Source organism: Quercus robur, chromosome 9 (assembly GCF_932294415.1).
Source record: "Quercus robur chromosome 9, dhQueRobu3.1, whole genome shotgun sequence".
NCBI lineage: Eukaryota > Viridiplantae > Streptophyta > Magnoliopsida > Fagales > Fagaceae > Quercus > Quercus robur.
Window position 1 is genome coordinate 44,398,014 of NC_065542.1, and position 18,678 is coordinate 44,416,691.

General features: G+C 33.3%; 2 protein-coding genes across 2 annotated transcripts; both read right to left on the reverse strand.

Moving 5' to 3' along the window:
• Positions 1 to 8,938: 8,938 nt before the first annotated feature.
• LOC126701081 (uncharacterized) lies at positions 8,939 to 9,716 on the reverse strand. The gene is made up of 3 exons (XM_050399219.1): positions 9,684 to 9,716; positions 9,249 to 9,591; positions 8,939 to 9,066 (listed from the first exon to the last, which is right to left on the reverse strand). The coding sequence occupies exons 1-3, from the start codon at positions 9,714 to 9,716 to the stop codon at positions 9,020 to 9,022; spliced, it is 423 nt and encodes a 140-aa protein (XP_050255176.1). The 3' UTR covers positions 8,939 to 9,019.
• Positions 9,717 to 12,365: 2,649 nt separating this feature from the next.
• On the reverse strand, positions 12,366 to 14,432 carry LOC126701082 (receptor-like protein EIX2). Its single transcript, XM_050399221.1, has one exon. The coding sequence runs from the start codon at positions 14,430 to 14,432 to the stop codon at positions 12,366 to 12,368; it is 2,067 nt and encodes a 688-aa protein (XP_050255178.1).
• Between the last annotated feature and the right edge of the window lie 4,246 nt (positions 14,433 to 18,678).

Sequence of the window (18,678 nt, forward strand, 5' to 3'; positions counted from 1 at the left end):
TTGTAATGTTTTATTTGTTCTCTATTTTTCTTCTTTGGATTTACTATATATTAATTATGTTAGTGCAATTTAATTTATTAGTATTTTTATAGGAACCCCATATTTATTAGTTCTCGTAAGCTGTCCATGCCATACACTGATAATTTAAATGGTAGTGACTTGTGTTGTTGACAACATGAACCCAATAGTACCAAGGTGGCACTACAATGTCATTTGTTATACCACCTAATTGCTTTTTATTGGATTAGTTTTTAAAAAAAAAATTCAAGCATTGAATTATATGTTCATTTTGAACATGTTCTTAACACATACTCCAAGTTTCATGTCAATCAGTTTCAAAAAAAAAAAAAAAAAAAAAAAGTTTCATGTCAATCAAATGTCATTTACCATTTAATCTAGAAGCCCATATTTAATGCACAATTTTAAATGCAAAAACTTAAGATTTAAACACTAGTTATTGATCTTAGATAATCTTGAAATTTTGCAAAAATGTAGAGTATAAAAATAGAATTTAATCCAATGATTGATTTGTTAAAATTGTCATCCAATAAAGAAATATTGAGTGGTGTAACTTAATTTAGAGTTACACTAGTTGTAAATTTGTAATTTGAACCAAACCCAACTAAATTATGCAAAACAAAATTAATTGAAACCTAAAGTCATCAATTGAAACATTAATGTGTACACCACTCATCCAACTTTAGTAAATAATCCCTAAAAATTCAATAACTCAATGTTAACAATATGTTGGCTATTTAATTTTAGAAAAAAAAAAAAAAAAGCGTTAATCAAATCCAAACAGTGAAAATAAAAAATAACATAATTACACGACAAAAAAAAAAAAAAATCACAAATACCTGTAGACTTTAAACTTTCAATATAAACGCTCAATTCAACATTGACAAATAAATCTGACTTTTTACAACAAACATTTAAGAGGTTATAGATTTTTTTCTTTTATATATGGATCATAGCTGCATTGAAAAATCAACCATTCAAAAGAATATAACTTTTACTACAAATACTCAAGGGCTAAATTGGAAGAACACTAGCCGATAAAGTATAACAAAATTTCAAAGTATAGAAATAATAAGAAATTAGAGATGCTAATTCAAATAGGAAAAGCAACGGCAAAAACTTTGAATTGCAAAAGACATATTTGAAGATGGAAAATAATAATGTTATGCTGATCCTTGGGTATATATAGAGAGGAAACGAAACATACAAGAAGTGCAAGAACTAAAGATGTCAGAGTAAAAATTGAAAGGAGGAAGAGGTTTTCTATTGTTGTTTTGTTTTTACCGAATTGATACATCGTTTTTGCATTGGGGTGTGCCGATTGTTTAGGGATGTGGCGTTTCAAAAGGAGTAGAGTTCGTCTTCCAAGTGATGAGAAAGTGGATGATCTTGAACAAGAACATCCTGCGGATACCGAGATTGAAGCGGAAAGCGGAAGGACAACCACCTTCTTCAAGAAGAGGTGGTGGTCATGGAAGGAACCAAGCTTCATTGTCTTCATTAGTGCCTCCAGATGCTTTTCAGATCATTCTTGAGAGGATTGATGGCTTAGGGATGTCCAAACTGAGCACTCCAACAAACTTACAACCATGTAGGACCAAATCAACTTGCTCACAGCTAAGTTTGATAGCTTCACGAACCAGCATTAGCCCTTTGGCCATTCCAGTAAAAAAAAGGGAGTAGTATGGAGTAGCTCTTGAGGGGGGGCCTATCTTAAGAGGGAGAACAGTTTAAAGTTTAAAGTTTTTATAGCTATCTTATAGTGTTTCTTTATAGCTTTTATGGATTTTCATAGCACTTATTCTAGTACTTTGGTTTTTAAGTACTATATGACTTTTATACTTTGGTTTTAAAATATTTGGATATTATGTGTTATGGATGCTTGCATTTTTAGCTATTTAAACTATTCCATATGTACCTTTGCTTTGTAGCTTTTTAGTACTTTTAGATTATGTTTGCATTATCTTTAGTACTCTTGTGCCTTTGTTGGATCTTGAATCCTTGATGCATTAACTTTAGTGTTCTTATATCGGTTGAGTGTTGGACATGCAAATAATACTTTGCATTGAGCTTATTAGCTTGTATGTTTGGATGTTCATTCATTGTGTGAATGATCATTATGGTCACTATTTATAGTGATTGTTCTTGTTTGGTCAAGCCATGGTTTATTGTTATATTCATTATTGCTTGATCGCATTGTGATTGCTTGATCGCATTGTGATTGCTTGATCACATTGTGCTTGCTTCATATGAATTTCAAGATTTCTGCTTACAATGAACTTCTTGTGTTATTGTTTTCAGGAAAACTTGTTCGTATGGTTCAAGAGCTTAACAGAATCTAGAGTTTGGTGTGAGTGAGTTTTGGCAATTGTTCCTAACTCATATTTTAAGTCTAGAGTCTGTTTTAGGGTTTTCTCACGGAATAGCCAAAGGGGGAGATTGTAAGGTTGAATTTATTTAACCTTGTGTTGGCTTTATTCTCTGCCAAATTTGCTAGATACCCTGTATTTAGGTGTGAATCATGTAAGAGTTGTGTGTGAGAGAATGTGAAGAATTCAAGTGTGTGTGAATTTAAGCGGATTCTCGCTATTGGATCTCGCGAGTGGCTCGCGACTGTTGACTCGCCAAAATACTACACATGTGAAGCATGCAGGAAGCTGAAGGGTTATCATAGCTGGAGCACTACAGGACAAAAAGGACAGTCTGGCTAGTCAGTTATTTCGCGATTTATCCCAGTCGTGAGTGAGTCACCAGAACACCCTATTTTGCAGAAAAATGTCTTTTCACATTCCTCATGTACCCTACTATATATACCCTTATACCCATGAAATGTAGAGAGCTTCTAGAGATAATTTTGAGAGAGAAACCCTAAAGAATAACAAGATTGACTCATCCACAATCTTATATATTTGATTCTCAAATTCGTCTACTCTCACCCTCTCAATTGACATACCCTTGAGAGGTTCATTGTCCAAATCCTTATCTTACTATACCCATATATGTGAGGAGGTTATTTGGTGCTTAGGAGGCAGTTTAGAGATGACCAATTCGTTTGGTTGATGCAATGGGCTTATTGCGGGATCCGGAAAGCTAAAGAAAACACGGTTAGACTTAACCTTGTTGGAGCAAGAAGCTTGGAGGGCTTAGGTGCATCGGGTAGATCAGGCTTAGAAGGTCTATTGCTATTCGTGTATCCCAACTTTATTCTTTAGTGGATCATTTTACCGCTTGGAGAGCGGTGGAGAGGTTTTTAGCTGAGTTCTTCGGTTTCCTCTTCGAATAACACGTGCTAGTGTTATCTTTGTGTTTGCATCTATCTAACCCTTACTCTTTACCTTTAATTGCTGCTGTGTTGTGATTAATTATGGTTTAAAGTAGTTTGTTTATTTGGGTATTGCTTGTACTTATCATTCCACACATATATTGTTTGAGTATAAGCTTGTGTTGGTTATTTTGAAATTAGGGGCCTAAACATTCACTAGTGTTTTATACACCAAGTGAACTTTTAGAATTGATCATTGAAGCTTCACTCTAGACTAAGGACTATTCCACATTTGATACACACACACAACACACATGCCTAATATTCAATGAATGTCTTATTCATTTGTTCGATTGTACTTGATTAAATGTGTTGTATGTGTGCTCAACTACATGTTTGATCAAACTAAAAAGATTTTTGATCATTTTATATGTATTTGGAAGTGATTTTATCACTCTTTGTGTTCATGTTTAGTGCTTACTATGTTTTTCATTGTTTTTAGCATGTTTTGTGTTGAGAAACAAGTGTCAAAATTTTTGGCTACTCATTTGGCAACTCATTCATGAGTAGCGAGTTTTGGCGACTTACTGGTGAGTAGCGAGTTTTGGCTACTTGTTTTGGCGACTCACTCACGAGTTGCGAGTTCATCTAGAGGTTTTCACGACTCACTGGCGACTCGTCTCTTAACTCGCCCAATTGCAAAATTCCTAGAAACAGTTTTTTAAAGGGCTTTTCATGGAAAATCTATTTTAAACTTCCCTCATCCTCTTTAAAACCCCTCTTTCAACATTTTTACATCAAAACCCAACCAATTGGAATGGTTTTTCATTCCATTAACATCTCTAAGGTAATTCTAAACTCTTTTCATTGATTTTGATCTTTAGATTATGTTTTGGAGAGTTTTTGTGCTCTTGGTTGGGATTTTCATCTTAGGGGTTGGGAAAACTTAATTTTTGTCAAATTTTTTGTATGGGATATGTTTCTTTTGATGATTTGCTTTGGATGTTAGCCCCTTGTGGCAAAAAGAGCATGTATTAAGGGTGGATTTCATGATGTTCATGCATTGTTTCATATTATTGTTCATAGTGTGCACACTAGGTGTTTAATAAAATGCCTCTTAGGCATTTTCTCACTTGTTTGGACTCCAATGAGTACCAAACTTTGGGATTTCTCATGTTTCCTCATTAGGATCATGTTTGGTTCATTGGTTGTGTATTTAACACAACTTGCCCCACATGTGCATTTTCCATGCTTTGGTCATGCATTGCATATACCTACCTCTTGCACACACCTTTGCTACCCTTGTCATGCATTGGTCTATACCTTATTTCTTCATCCTAGCATGTCATGTTTACCTTATACTTTGTAGCATTTTGTTTTGTTTTTTGTTTGAGCTTCATTTCTCATTCATCTTGCACCCCTCATGCATCATTATCCTTGTTCATACCTTCATCTCTTGCCCTCATTTCTCCTTGACCCTTTGTCTATTCGTGTTAAAAAAGGTGAGAGTATACTCTAGAGTAGTATATCGGAGAGTTTTTTCATTTCTATATGACTCTTGTGCACATTCTTAGGGGAAGAAATTCTATTTCTTGTAAATAGTTTCTGAATATGTGTACATGGCCCAATAATCAATGTGAATATTAACGCATCCGTGAGAAATTGTTATTTTGAAGCAAACATTATTCATCACGAAAGTCCTAGCTTATGTATATCAGGTGAGGGTATTCTCTACAAATTTTGATATTTTCCATCCCAGCTCACTTTTCCATTTGGGGGAAATCAAAATTCATTTGAGAGTGATACAAATTTTGAAATTTTCTTTCACAAGTCAAAATCTTAAATTTTTCCAAGCTTACAAAGCAATTTTTCTGGACTTATGACTTTGGGTACATGATTTCTTGTACTAGACTAAGATTCACTAAGTTTAGATTTTGATTTAAGACAAACTGGACAAGTGTGTTTAGTAGCACCACAATGTTGACAAATAGGAACAAACTTTGGATCATTAATTGTGACAATTTGGTCTTGGTTCTTACCTAAGAAAATGACAATTTGGTCTAATGTAACCAACAACAACATAATTGTGACAAGTAGCTAGCATAGATATATCTTGAAGCCAAGGAAAGGGCCTGGACATGGGTTTCAGCTTAGGCGCTTCTACCATAGGTCTCTTACCTAGTTACCTTTGTCTAGCCTAGCCAAACTTGCTTTTATCTCCTCTTTAAGATTCCTCTTGAATTCAAGAGCATGCACATTTTTGCCTACGTTTATCATACTAGATTGACGTTCTATATCAGGCTTGACACTAGACACTATTTCCAAGTTGAGAGAGAGAGAGATAGAGAGAGAGAGCTATTCACTAACTTAAAGTTTATAGATGTTTTGGATGCCCTTGGGCCTTGATATGTGCACTTCATCTCATCATTCATTGCTTAGAAACTTTAAGTCAGTGAATAGCTCTCTCTCTCTCTCTCTCTCTAATGATTACTCTTTCTTTTCTTAAATTTCTTTCATAATTTCTATTAAAAATAAATAATTCTTGATTTGTTGTAGATGATTGTGTTAGGTTCTAAAGATTTAGGATTAAATGTTTAGAGTCCTAATGTGTTTATTTTGGCAAATCGAGAACAAAAACATGTCTAAAATAGGTGTTAGACATTGCTCAAAGTGTTTCAAATTTCAAGTCAAGTCTCAAGAACATTCAAGTTGTAGGAAAAAGAATTAAATTTTAGTGAAGCTCGATAGATCGAAGGACAGGCTCGACCGATCAAAAATTGCAGAAAAACAAATTCTACAGAATTTAAATTAGGCCCAAGCTTGCGAAAACGTTTAAGGTTTTAGTTCAACATTTCTAAGTATAAAAGGAAAATCCTAACTATGTTTTGAAGACTCTTGGAAGACTTGTGAGTTACTCCAGTGAGGTCTAAAAGGTTCTGTGCCTTTTAACTCTACAAGTATCTACCGGAACAAGATCTACAATCAAGTGATGGTGGAATCTAGTTGCCGCAAGATCAACAAGTGGTGATATGAAACATTTGAGTGAGATCTCAAAGTCATAAGCGTGGGAGCTTGTGTGCTACAAATCTAAGAGAGAAGAGTCCGTGGATTTGGAGCTTGCACTTAGTCGTGTCAATAAATTACTACTGAAGGTAACAATAGATTTAGGGTTAAATCTTATTGTAAAAACTTCAATTCTCTATTAGTGGATTTATTTACCTTGAGGATAGTTAGGTAAAATCCTTCCAAGGTTTTTACCTTAAAACGGTTCGTTTCATTGGTTTTTCTAGATGATCATATCTGTGTGTTATTTATTTTTTCACTGTTTGCATGATACGATCCTTCACTATTTAACCTAGATATCATAATTAACCTAAATAATCACTTGGCTAATATATTCGGTTAAACAATCTACTTTAAGAAGTCTAAATGAACAAACAAACAGGTTGAACTAAAAGCACAACAAAGATTCAGTTTAGATTTTGAATCAAAGCAAAACCACATGGTTTTATGAGGCTTAACAAAGTTATATAGATGGAAGAATTACACTAAAAACATATTTAAGTTAAAGCACTAAAATGAAAAGAAAAAAAAAACGAAACTATAGGAACATAATTGAAAATAGTTCAAAGTTATAGGGTGTGAGTTGTGATTTAGAGTATATAATACTATTTGTTTATATGTATTCATTATTCAAATATTTGTATATAAATTTGACATTAGATTGTGATAGTTTGTAAATAAGTTTATACTATATCAAATGATTTTGATTTTTTGGTAATTTATTGGCAATAGAATAGTCTATTTCATATTAAAAATTATACATTATTTTTAACAATGCAAGGTTGGTATTGATCTAATTTTTAAAAATAAATGATAAGTTAATCAAGTAATTCGTCAATAAACTTGAACTTGTTAGATAAGAAAATAAACTAAGTATGAACATATAACATAACTTAGTGATGAGCTCGAAGTTGAGTTGTATATGAAACCAAATTAATTGCATCGATCTTGAGTTGCTAATACTCATCTTAACTTTGATCACTTGTTTACAAAAGAGTACATGTTCTACAAACAACAGATGGAGTTGGAAACTATGTCACATGCCCACCAACCAACGTTTAAATTCCTCAAATGGAAAGGACCCACAAGGCTAATATTCATCAATGAAATTACAAAGGTAACAGTACAAATAGTCCAGGATGGGAACACTCAAACATTAACTGGATTCAAATTATTACACATAATCTCTTTGTAAATCAAATTGCTTAATAGAAGGCATAGCTCGTAATATCGGTGCAGAGAGAGAGAGAGAGAGAGAGAGAGAGCATATACTCATTACCCACACATGTTACAAACGACGTCTGAGTCTTGACACTTGTTTTGACGTGAGTAACAGTAGTAGCAACTCCTGATATTAGCACAAAAATAAGAGAAAAAAAAACCATCAAGACTAACTTTAGCTACAAAATTAGCTATAGTTTAGGAGTAAAACCTTACTTAATAAAATAAATATTACTATATATTTTGAAAATTTAACAGTTAAATTACATTTTCTTTACATTCTTAATATACATATCAAATTTTGTGTCAATCGGATATTATTTACTATATAATTTATAAACTTATATTTTATGCATAATTTTAAACTATAAAAACTTACAATTTAAATAATTTATTGACGACATAGCTATTGATCTATAATTTTTTAGAAATTTTGTAATTAAACTTTGTCTAGCCATCAATCTAGATTCACTAAATAGCAGTAGAACTACTTCATGCATGGTGAAATTTACCACCGGGATTAAGCTTATGGCCTTCAGCACTGTTATGCAACCTTATATGCAATTTGAAATACGTAAATCACTCGTAATACTTCTTCGGCATGTGCCGAAAAACCAAGAAATTGCAAGATGAAAGGGAAAAAAACACTAAATTAAATTGAAACAGATTAAAGACCATTTTTAAAAAATAAATAAATTGTAAATGCCCATACTACAACAAAATGTATTTTTAGTGACAAAAAAATTCGTCACTAAAAGTCTAGTTTTTCATCACTAAGGACCTTTAGTGATGAAATTGGACTTTTAGTGACGAAATTCATTTTGTCACTGTAGCCCCGTCACTAAAAGTCCTGGTGACGAAAAATTTAGTCACTAAAAGTTTGATTTGATTTTTTTTTTTTAAACTTTTAGTGACGAAAATGTTTTGTCACTAAATGTTTTCCTCACTAAAAACACTTTAATTTACTAAATCATATTTAGTGAGGAATAATTTCGTCACTAAAACTATGTTCGGGTACATATAGTGACGAATTTTTTCGTCACTAAAACTATTTTTAAGAAAATCCAGGCACATATAGTGACGAAAATTTTCGTCACTAAAAGCATTTCTTACAAAATTTTGCTATATTTAGTGATGAAATTTTCGTCACTAAAACAATTTTTTGTTGCTATATTTGTGACAAAAAAATTCGTCACTAAAACTTATTTTCTGTTTTTATTTTTTTGTGACTTTGATATTAACCTGTAACCTGTCATTATATTATTAAAACCTCACATTTGAATAATACATTTATTTCAACAACACATTTATAAAAAAAAATCCATACATTCCACAAGTAAAAAATAAAACAAGTATCCAATTCAAACTCCTTCCATACAATAATTGTTTGCAATACATACAATAACTCCACCTAAACCCTATTTTAAAACTAACGGAAGATATCCCCATATGTCTTCAAGTAATACCAAAAGTAAATCCTCTAAAAGCCACCAATAAGAAATCTGCACAAATATAATAACAATACTTCGTTAAAATTGTAAAGTAAAAACATTAACTATGTTATAAGAAACATTTCTAACAATGTATTAAGACCAATAAATTAAAATCACAACTCCTAATATATAAGTTGTAGAAAGCAAATAAAGTACTAACCAAAAAGTGTTTTAACTTGAAGTTGAACCACCTCCATAAGTAAGAGCATCATCATAACCCTTGCTCCTCAAAAAGTTAAGAATATTCTTTTGGACCTCATCTTGCTTAGTTTGTGCCTCTTGGTCCTTAGCTCGCTCCTCTTGATCTTTAGCTCTTGCCTCTTTGAGCTCAATTATCTCATTTTCTAACCGTTGGATATACTCCACCGATGAATTAGAGGAGACGGTGGTTACTAGAGAAGAGGAAGGTCTCATGCCAAGTCCTTTTACAATACTAGACTTCTTCTTAAACACCAAGTTTGAGATCTCCTCTTGTGTAAGGAGAATTGCATTAGGATCTTGACAATGATCCGCTTGCACTTTGAAAATATTTTCCTATCATTTGAATGAGAGAGAAACAATCAAAACATTAATACTACATATGTTATAGCTTTACAAACATGATAGGGATGGAATGAAACACATACATATGTTGCTTCATCCTCAGGATGTATCCACATATTTGTATTTGGATTGAAATGAACATCTTTGAAGATTTTTGCCAATTCAAGAACTTGATCATCATTATTATTTGTCTGATTAATTAACATTCAAGTGTTAGATAGATATACTTAATTAATCACAACATGCAATATACTAAGGCTTAAGAAAATGAATATTCTTTATTCTTTATTCTTTATTGGGGGATAAAGAAAATGAATATTAAGCGTTCACCAAAGTGAAAGAGAGCTGGAGATAAAAGAAAGATAACTTTTAGTGGACCAAATTTAAAATACATATTCTTTATGTTTTTTCCCTTGGAGCTAAGTTTTTAACACCAAGTGGAGCAAAGCATTTATCTTCACATCAAAATCTTTTGGTGGCACCCTAAATTTATATATAAAACAATATGCAAAAAAACAGTGTGATTTAAATTTCATTTCAAGTTGTACACTAAAATCATAGATCATGACCCATCTTGGTATAAGTTACATATAACAAAAAAAGCCTCTAAATTCAACTCCATTAACTCTAACTAGAGTTATATCTTCTATTAATAAACAAAGAGGGATTGGCTGACAATGACCACAGGGACTTAATTCATAATCAAGCAGCAAGGATTCATGGGAACCCCTAACGTTAGTTACCAAACAGGACAGACTAGCATTGTTAAAATAAATATCTGAAGGTTACATGCATACAAATTTGACCTAAACAAATATACTAAACTCCCTATATATCCGTGCCTATTGCCCCCAAGCAATCAATTCCACACTCAAAATTATTAACATATATTCAAGTGCATATATAAATCCACATAAACTGTGCAAATCAAACTTCAAATTTGTTGGTCCAATAAATGACATTCTTATCAGACAATTAGATTGAACAGAAAACACCATGACCCTCAAATTTTGATCAAATCAGGAACCAGAACCTGCAGTACTTCAGTACCTCAACATACTCGCATATAATTAATTAATTCTATGTATATATCATAAACAACAATACTTTTTTCAAAATTAGGAACCAAACCAGAATAGCCTATCAAATTATAAATATCACTAACACAATTCCAAAATTCTTCAAATTGCAAATGCATTAAATAATCTCAAATCACACTCAAAATTAGTATTCTGCATTGACAGGCTATTTGAGCTAAAACTACCTCTTCAACTTTAGTTTTTCCAACAACAACCTTGTCCTTGGTCTCCTCAACACCTTTCCTAAGCAGAAAAATTAACATCAACTGTTTAGAAACAAAAATTAACAAAAAAAATTAACTCAAAAGGAAAAAAAAAAAAAAAATATCGGAAGCATCGCGAACTGAAGCGTCGTCGGAAGCGTCGCGAAGGATGAAGTGTCGCTGAAGGATGAAACGTCGCCGGAAGCGTCGCGATTGCATTTGAAGGAAGGCGACGGTGAAGCGAGCGAACCATCGCGACGATGAGGCTGGGTTTTGGCAACGGTAAGGAATGCAAAGGGTCGCTGGAAGTCGAAGCGTCGCTGGAAGTGTTTGGGAGCTGAATCGTCACGATTGCGTCTGAAGGAAAGCGACGACGACAATTTATTTGCAACCGTCGCGAGTTGAAGCTAGGTTTTGGTAACGGTGAAGCGAGCGAACCGTCGTGACGGTAAGGTTGGGTTTTGGCGATGGTAAGTAATGCGAAGGGTCACCGGAAGTCGAATCGTCGCCGGTTTGAAGGAATGCGAAGGGTCGCGATTTGGAGTGGGTATCGGCGATTTGGAATGGGTATCGGTGTATATTTAAACATTGATTATGATTTTGACTGTGAAAGGATTTATTTGCAACCGTTGCGAGCTGAAGCGTCGTCGTTGAGTTTAATTGGCGATGGCTGAGCTCAACGGCAACGGTGGTTGGAGTCGTTGTCGCCTAAAGGAGCTGTTTTTTTTTTTTTTTTTGACCGAAAAAGTGACGGTTTGTTTTGTGGCTCTTTGGTTTTTTTGGGAGGGCTGGTTATTGAAATTAGGTGTCTTTAGTGACGAATTCCAGTTTCATCACTAAAGACCGGGCCTTGTTAAGATTTTTAGAGACGAAATCCATATTTCGTCTCTAAATCATACTTTTAGTGACGAAATATGAATTTCGTCTCTAAAAACATATAAGTGCAAACTTATTATTATTTTTAGTGACGAATATTTTTCGTCACTAATTCTTCCTTATAGTGACGAAAAGATTTTCGTCACTAATACTATTCACAGTAATATCTATAGTGACGAAATATTTCGTCACTAAAAATTTCAACTTTTAGTGACGAAATATTTTGTCACTATAGATTAATTAAACTTGCACCAAAATTTCCCTCCACTGGCGCCTATTTTTCAGATCACAATAGTGACGAAATTTATTTTTTGTCACTAAATGTTATATATTTTTTTCATTATTAGTGACGAAATTCATATTTCGTCACTAAAGCTGTATTTTTAGTGACGAAAAATATTTCCTCACTAATTTTCGTCACTAAAAATACATTTTGTTGTAGTTAATATCAATGAAAAATCAAAACTAATCTCATAAACCATGTTAGCTGTATGTTTGTTTTAAGGTTAAAAAAAAAACAATTAGTTGTATTTTTATTTTGTTTTAAGGTTTTAAAAAATTAGTAATATAGGTCTTACACTCTTACCCTGTTAACCTGACTTGATCATCATCCATGCCTCTGAAACTTCCTCCACAATCTTGTCATGTTCACTGTCATTGTTACATAGAGCCAATCCTTTGTGTTGTCCAATAATAAGAAATAGGCATGTCTCCAAGAATGCTTTAACAGCAAAGAACAACTAACACTCCAAAAACCCAAAGGAAATCCAAATTCCATTCCGAAATAAAACCATTTTCGAAATTCATTTCCATTCTCTTCATTATCTTTAGTAGTTGTTTTACTTGGGTTTGATGTTTCTTCTCCTGGACATTTTTGTTTAAGCGGAGGCCCACAAAGTGTTGTGTTTCCAATAAAATCATTTGCATTCAAGCTTTGGAGTTGAGTGCTTGAAGGAATCTTTCCAGACAAATTATTGTAAGATAGGTCTAGGTCACTTAAAAAGTTTAGATCTGACATGCTAAATGGGATTTCACCTGAAAACTGGTTCCTTGACAAATCAAGTGATTCTAATTGCTTCAATTGACCAATCATGTGAGGAATCTCTCCAATTAAGTTGTTTCTCGATACATTCAGCACAACCAACTCCAAAAGGCCCGAGATTTCGCTTGGAAGTTTCCCACTCAATTTGTTACTTGAAAGGTTAATGATCTTTAATAGGCCAAGATTATTACTATACACATACTCCTTTCTTTTCAACACAAACATAGCACTATAAACATATTTGTGCAAATAGGCCAAATTATTACCATGTATAATAGTTACAATGGTATCAATGGAAAATTTCCCTTTTTGAGCCATGGCAGTGAAATTATTGATGCATTCTAGTATAGTTCCAGATATGTCATTTAAACATAGGTCCAAGATTTGTAAATGTTTCAGCCAACACAAATGCAATGGTATGCTTCCATAGAATTTATTGGAACCTAGTAATAGAAAAATCAGCCTTGGCAAGCCTTCCCCAATCCATGCTGGTACTTTTCCAGAAAATCTGTTATTTCCTAGGTCCATAATTGTCAAGGAATTGCAATTTCTCAGGGATGAAGGTAAGTGTCCAGAAAAATTATTATCATTTAGACACAATGTTTGGAGTTGAGACAACGAACCCAAAGAACTTGGAACTTCCCCAAAGAAATTGTTGCCAGCCAAATCCAAAATGATTAGCTTATGCCAATGCATAAAACAATTAGGGAGTTGTCCAGATAATATATTATGGGATAGGTCTAGGAGAGTCAACAACTGACCATTGATTTTACAAAGAGATGAAATTGACCCTGAAAACCGATTTTTTGAGAGTTTCAGGATTGTGAGATTTGTTGGAAAAAGTGGTAGTGGACCCTCTATACGATTAGCACTCAAATCAATTGCAAGACCATTCAATCTCTTTGCTGACACATTTGGTAACCGTCCATGTATTTGGTTGCTAGAAAGATTTAAAACTCTTATCGTAGGAGGCAAATCTTCTAACCACTCATCTAGGATGGTATCCGAAATGTTAGCATCATAGATATCAGGGAAGGAAAGTTTCCTTTGAGTTCGAATCCAATTTGGAAATCTAGGCCCTAAATTACAAGATGTCAAATACATTACATCCAGTTGGAAAGGGGGAACCCAATCGAAGCTGAATTCCAAAGAAAGAGAATTATTAAATAGGAATAAAGATTGTAATTTGGAGAGATTTGAGAAAAGAGATTCAGAGATCACGCCATGCAAAAAGTTTGAAGAAACACTCAAAACCTCTAGTTTATATAGGTTTCCAATGCTTCTGGGCACAGTATCATTTAATTTGTTGTGTGAAAGATTTATATCTTTCAATGATGGGAATATTGCAAAATTAGGAAATGATCCTGTAATTTGATTCAATGATAAATCTAAAACCTCTAATGAGTTTTTTGCACATTCAGACAAGTTATTCATAAGCTCAACGAGTTGTCCATTAAGATTATTTGAGGACAAATACAATTCACGTAATGTACATATATCCCCAAAAGATTTTGGAATGTGGACAAGCTGATTGTGATAGAGATCCAGAATTTCAAGAGGAGCAAAAGATTTCGAATAATTGAAATAGGAAAAAGCTGAAAAACTCATTGGAGGTGGATCACACCATAACATTCTCAAGGATGTTAAATTAGGGAGATGACTTACAACTTCTAGCCAATCATTGGCAACATTACTAAGATTTGTGGAACTTAGGTCAAGGTATTCTATGGAAGATAGACGAGACAACCATTCAAGATTTTCAATAATTTTCAAATCATTCCAACCAAGATTGAGATATTGCTAGTGGGAAAGGTTTTCAAGTTGATGTGGAACTGGACCACTGAGATTGGCCCAAGAGAGATCAAGGTAATTTAAGTTACTAAGAGAACCAATGAACTTTGGGATAGGGCTCTCATTAAAATCATTGCCACTGAGATCCAGAAAATTCAAATGATGCAACTCAAGTAGTGAAGGACTAATATTCATACCTAGCAATCTTTGGAATCCATCAATTTGATAAGCATTGAGATGTAGCTCGAGTACACGACCTGTTTGGTTGCTGCAGTGAACTCCTTCCCAATTGCAGCAATTCTTCTTTTCATCTTCACTCCCCCATGAAGAGAGCCTACCATGGTGATCAACAAGGCCTTTTTTGAACTCAAGGAGGGCTTGTCTCTCCCTCTCTATGCACATAACGCTATCATCTCCAACTCTTGAAGTGAATCCAATGGCTGGTTTCAAATGTAGTAAAAACGTTAAAATTGCATAGAGAATTATTAGGGACCTTTCACCCATGATTATTATCATCGCCAATGAAGAGCGATTAAAATTAGGATCAAGATGAGAAGAAGCACCCACTAAAACATTTAGTGTTGCAAGTTTGATTTTTTAATTTCTTGAGCTCTAAAACCCCCCCAGCATGACCTATTTATAACCATAACTGCATACCACGTGCTTTAAGGGGGAAAAAAAAAGTGTCAAAATCTCTACCAATAAAAAAGTGTCAAAGTCAAATTGACCCATTATTCCAATTTGAATTTAAAAACATGCAGCTTGACTTTGGATTGATAAAGAATAATTCTATTTGACACTTCATTTTTTCAACCCTCTAGACCTCCCCTATTCTCCAAAATACTCAGCCCCTGTCTGTGTCTTGACTTTCCTCACTCTACCGATCCTCCCTCTTCACCCTTCACTCAACGGCCAAATCACGCACGCCACTCTCACACACGGAAGACGAAGGTGATTGATTTTGTACGACATGGTGGAAAAGACCTCTGCCTTGGTTAAGATTGCCAAATTGAAGGCTGGCGAGGAGGCATGCACCAAATCAAACGGAGGGTGGACGGTTGGGCTTGCTCAGAATGTATAGAGATGTTCACTTGTTGGCTCAAATCACATGGCTCATTAAAAAAAGTTATGGGGTTAAAATTCTACATAAATAATCTTTTCAATAGTTGCATATTGGGATAGAGAAAAATAAATCTGGAGTTACATTTTCTATAACAATATAAGCCAATGAAATTTTGGTACTGCCATATATGACTTAATTATTGGATTTGAAAATTCTTTTCAGAATGACATTATATGTCTTGGTCTTACTCCTAGTAGATGCTAGATAGATCTACTTTGATTTAACTAAAAGACATATTAATTGACTGATGATGGAGAAAATGGAATTCCAATGGCCACTTTCTCAAGGCGTATATTTTCCTTCTCCATTACCAAATCCTCCATATAGTGGTTCTCATTCAACCCATCAACTCAACAAAACCCAACTAATTGGATTGGCTTTTATTGGTTGGGTTGTAATTCTAATTTGAGTCTTAGGTTGGGTTGGATTGAGATTATTAGTTTTCCCAACCAATGCAACCCAATCCGACCCACTATATATATATATATATTAGTTTATTTATATTATTATCCTTATTTAAATTTTTTTTTTTTTTTTAGTTTGATTAACTTTTGTATCTTGAGGATCAATTTTGATGAATTTGGAATATAATTTAAGCATATTATGTGAATTATAATAATTTATTGAAAAAAAAAAGGTGCTTGAATAGTTTATGAAAGTTCAAATTTGTATAAGACATGAAACAAATAAACGCAATTAAATTAACCCAACCCAACTAGACAATTGTGGATTGGATCGGGTTAAGTTCTACACATGTGATAGATTAGGTTGAGTCGGGATTTTTTTTTCCATTCGAAAAGGTCGGGTTGTGTTGAAAAAAATCCTCCAACCAACCCATGCACTCCACAAATTATTAGACAACATGTTTTGAAATTATTTGTACCCCCATTTTTTTTATAAATAAAAATAAAATTGAAACACCCTTAAAATTTTGGGTGAGCCAAGAGTCGTTTAACTCAATTGAGTCAATTGACACCTAATAGTATTTTCAAAGAAATAGCCACGATTCAAATCTCTCCATTATTGTGCCACTTAACCTTTAGGTTATTTTTTTATGAGTAGACTATTAAATATCCTTTAAAATAAATAGTGAAATGCTCATGTAATAACTTGTGATGACCATATTTAGAGTTGCATTTCACATAAAACAATGTCCATTGGTTGGTTGGGAGTATGAAAATGTAGGAGGATATAAAATGTTAAGAAAGAAAAGTGAGAGGCTAGAAAATATGTGTGTTTTTAATCATGTGTGTTTAGTAGAGACTAGAAAGAATGGAAAGGTGAAGGATAAAGTGTAATTACTATTATACCTTTATTATTAAAAATAAAAAGAATGAAAAATTTTTATGTAGTTTTATACTTCATAATTAAGAAGATATATTTATTTGTAACTTTATATGTTTACATTGTACTTGCAAATTGCAATGTACAAGGCATTCTTGTGTTTTTGTTAAAGGAGCTGTGAGACATTTACTATACACACTATCAATTTGCAAACTTGAAAGAGAAATACTACGTTTACAATATTATTCTTACAACAAATTCTGAGTGGAAAGTTGTTAATGACTATTACTAGTGGACAAAAAGTAATTTCAACAATGAGTTTAGATTATAACTAATAGAACAAGTTGACACCTAAATTCTGAAATGGTTATGAAAATGTTGTGGATATGACATTACTCAACTTAAAATGCACACACGCCACTAATGACTTTGACCTAGACTAATGTTTCTAAGAAACAATGGATCTGATTGCAATAATTAATAAAAACACGGGCAACTAATGACTTTGACCTGGTCTAAGTACTAATGACTTTGACCTAGACAACTGTTTCTAAGCATGGTTATGAATACCGTTTGGGATCTCATTTTTGTTTGTCCATTGGAACGGAATATTTCAGTACCGATCAATATTGGTCAACACCAGTGTACTATTTCGGAAGTACTATCATAATATATATATTTACCATTTTGATATATATTTTTTGTCAAACCTATAAAAATTACCATGAATCTTAAAGTTATAAGCCCATATTTAATATAAATTATTATTATTATAATAACTAACAAGTTTTTTAAAATATAATAACAATAATATTTACTAGACCAGAAAAAAAAAAATCACAGAAGATTGAAAAGACACAAAGCCTGCAACCTATTAACTCTCCTTTAGAATTGTATTATTATAATGCTAGTCACGTGGAGTGGCTCACAAAACTAAAAAATTGGAACAGAAATGCCAAAATATAAAGCTCAATGAAAAAAAGTGGAGGGTAACTAAGTAAGCAAATGGGCGGACAACTAAGAAAATGTACAAAGAAAAGAAGAAAACGGAGAGGACGAAGTGCAGAAGAAAAGAACTGAAGAAGGCCAAGTTGTTGAGGCTACTAACGAAGTGAGATGAACTGCGATGGGTGGCTTTATTCAGGTAATAGCTATTAATTAAACTTGTAAAGGTAAAATTTTTCTGCATTTATCAGTAGATTTAGTACTGGCCGAAATATGTCTACTGGCCAAAATGGGCCAGAACGAACCGAAATTTGGTCCGAGGTGGAACAAGAGGGTGATTTGTACCAGTTTAAGGACTGGTACAAAATTTTCTGACCGTTCCGGCCGGAACATAACGGTATTAATAACAATGTTTCTAAGAAACAATGGATCTGATTGCAATAATTAATAAAAACACTGGCCACGTACTAATGAATAAAATGCATACAGCTAGACTAATGTTTCTAAGAAACAATGGATCTGATTGCAATAATTAATAAAAACACTGGCCACTAATGACTTTGACCTGGCCTAATGTCCTGACACATTTTGGACTCTTATATAACATTGTCAACTTCTCCCCGGAAGTTTATCATCTAGTCTTGATGGCAGACATTGGACACGCAATGAATCTATCTCTTGTAAAAAGTAAGGAACAATGTACATGCATCTTGTATCATTTTCAAAAAAAAAATT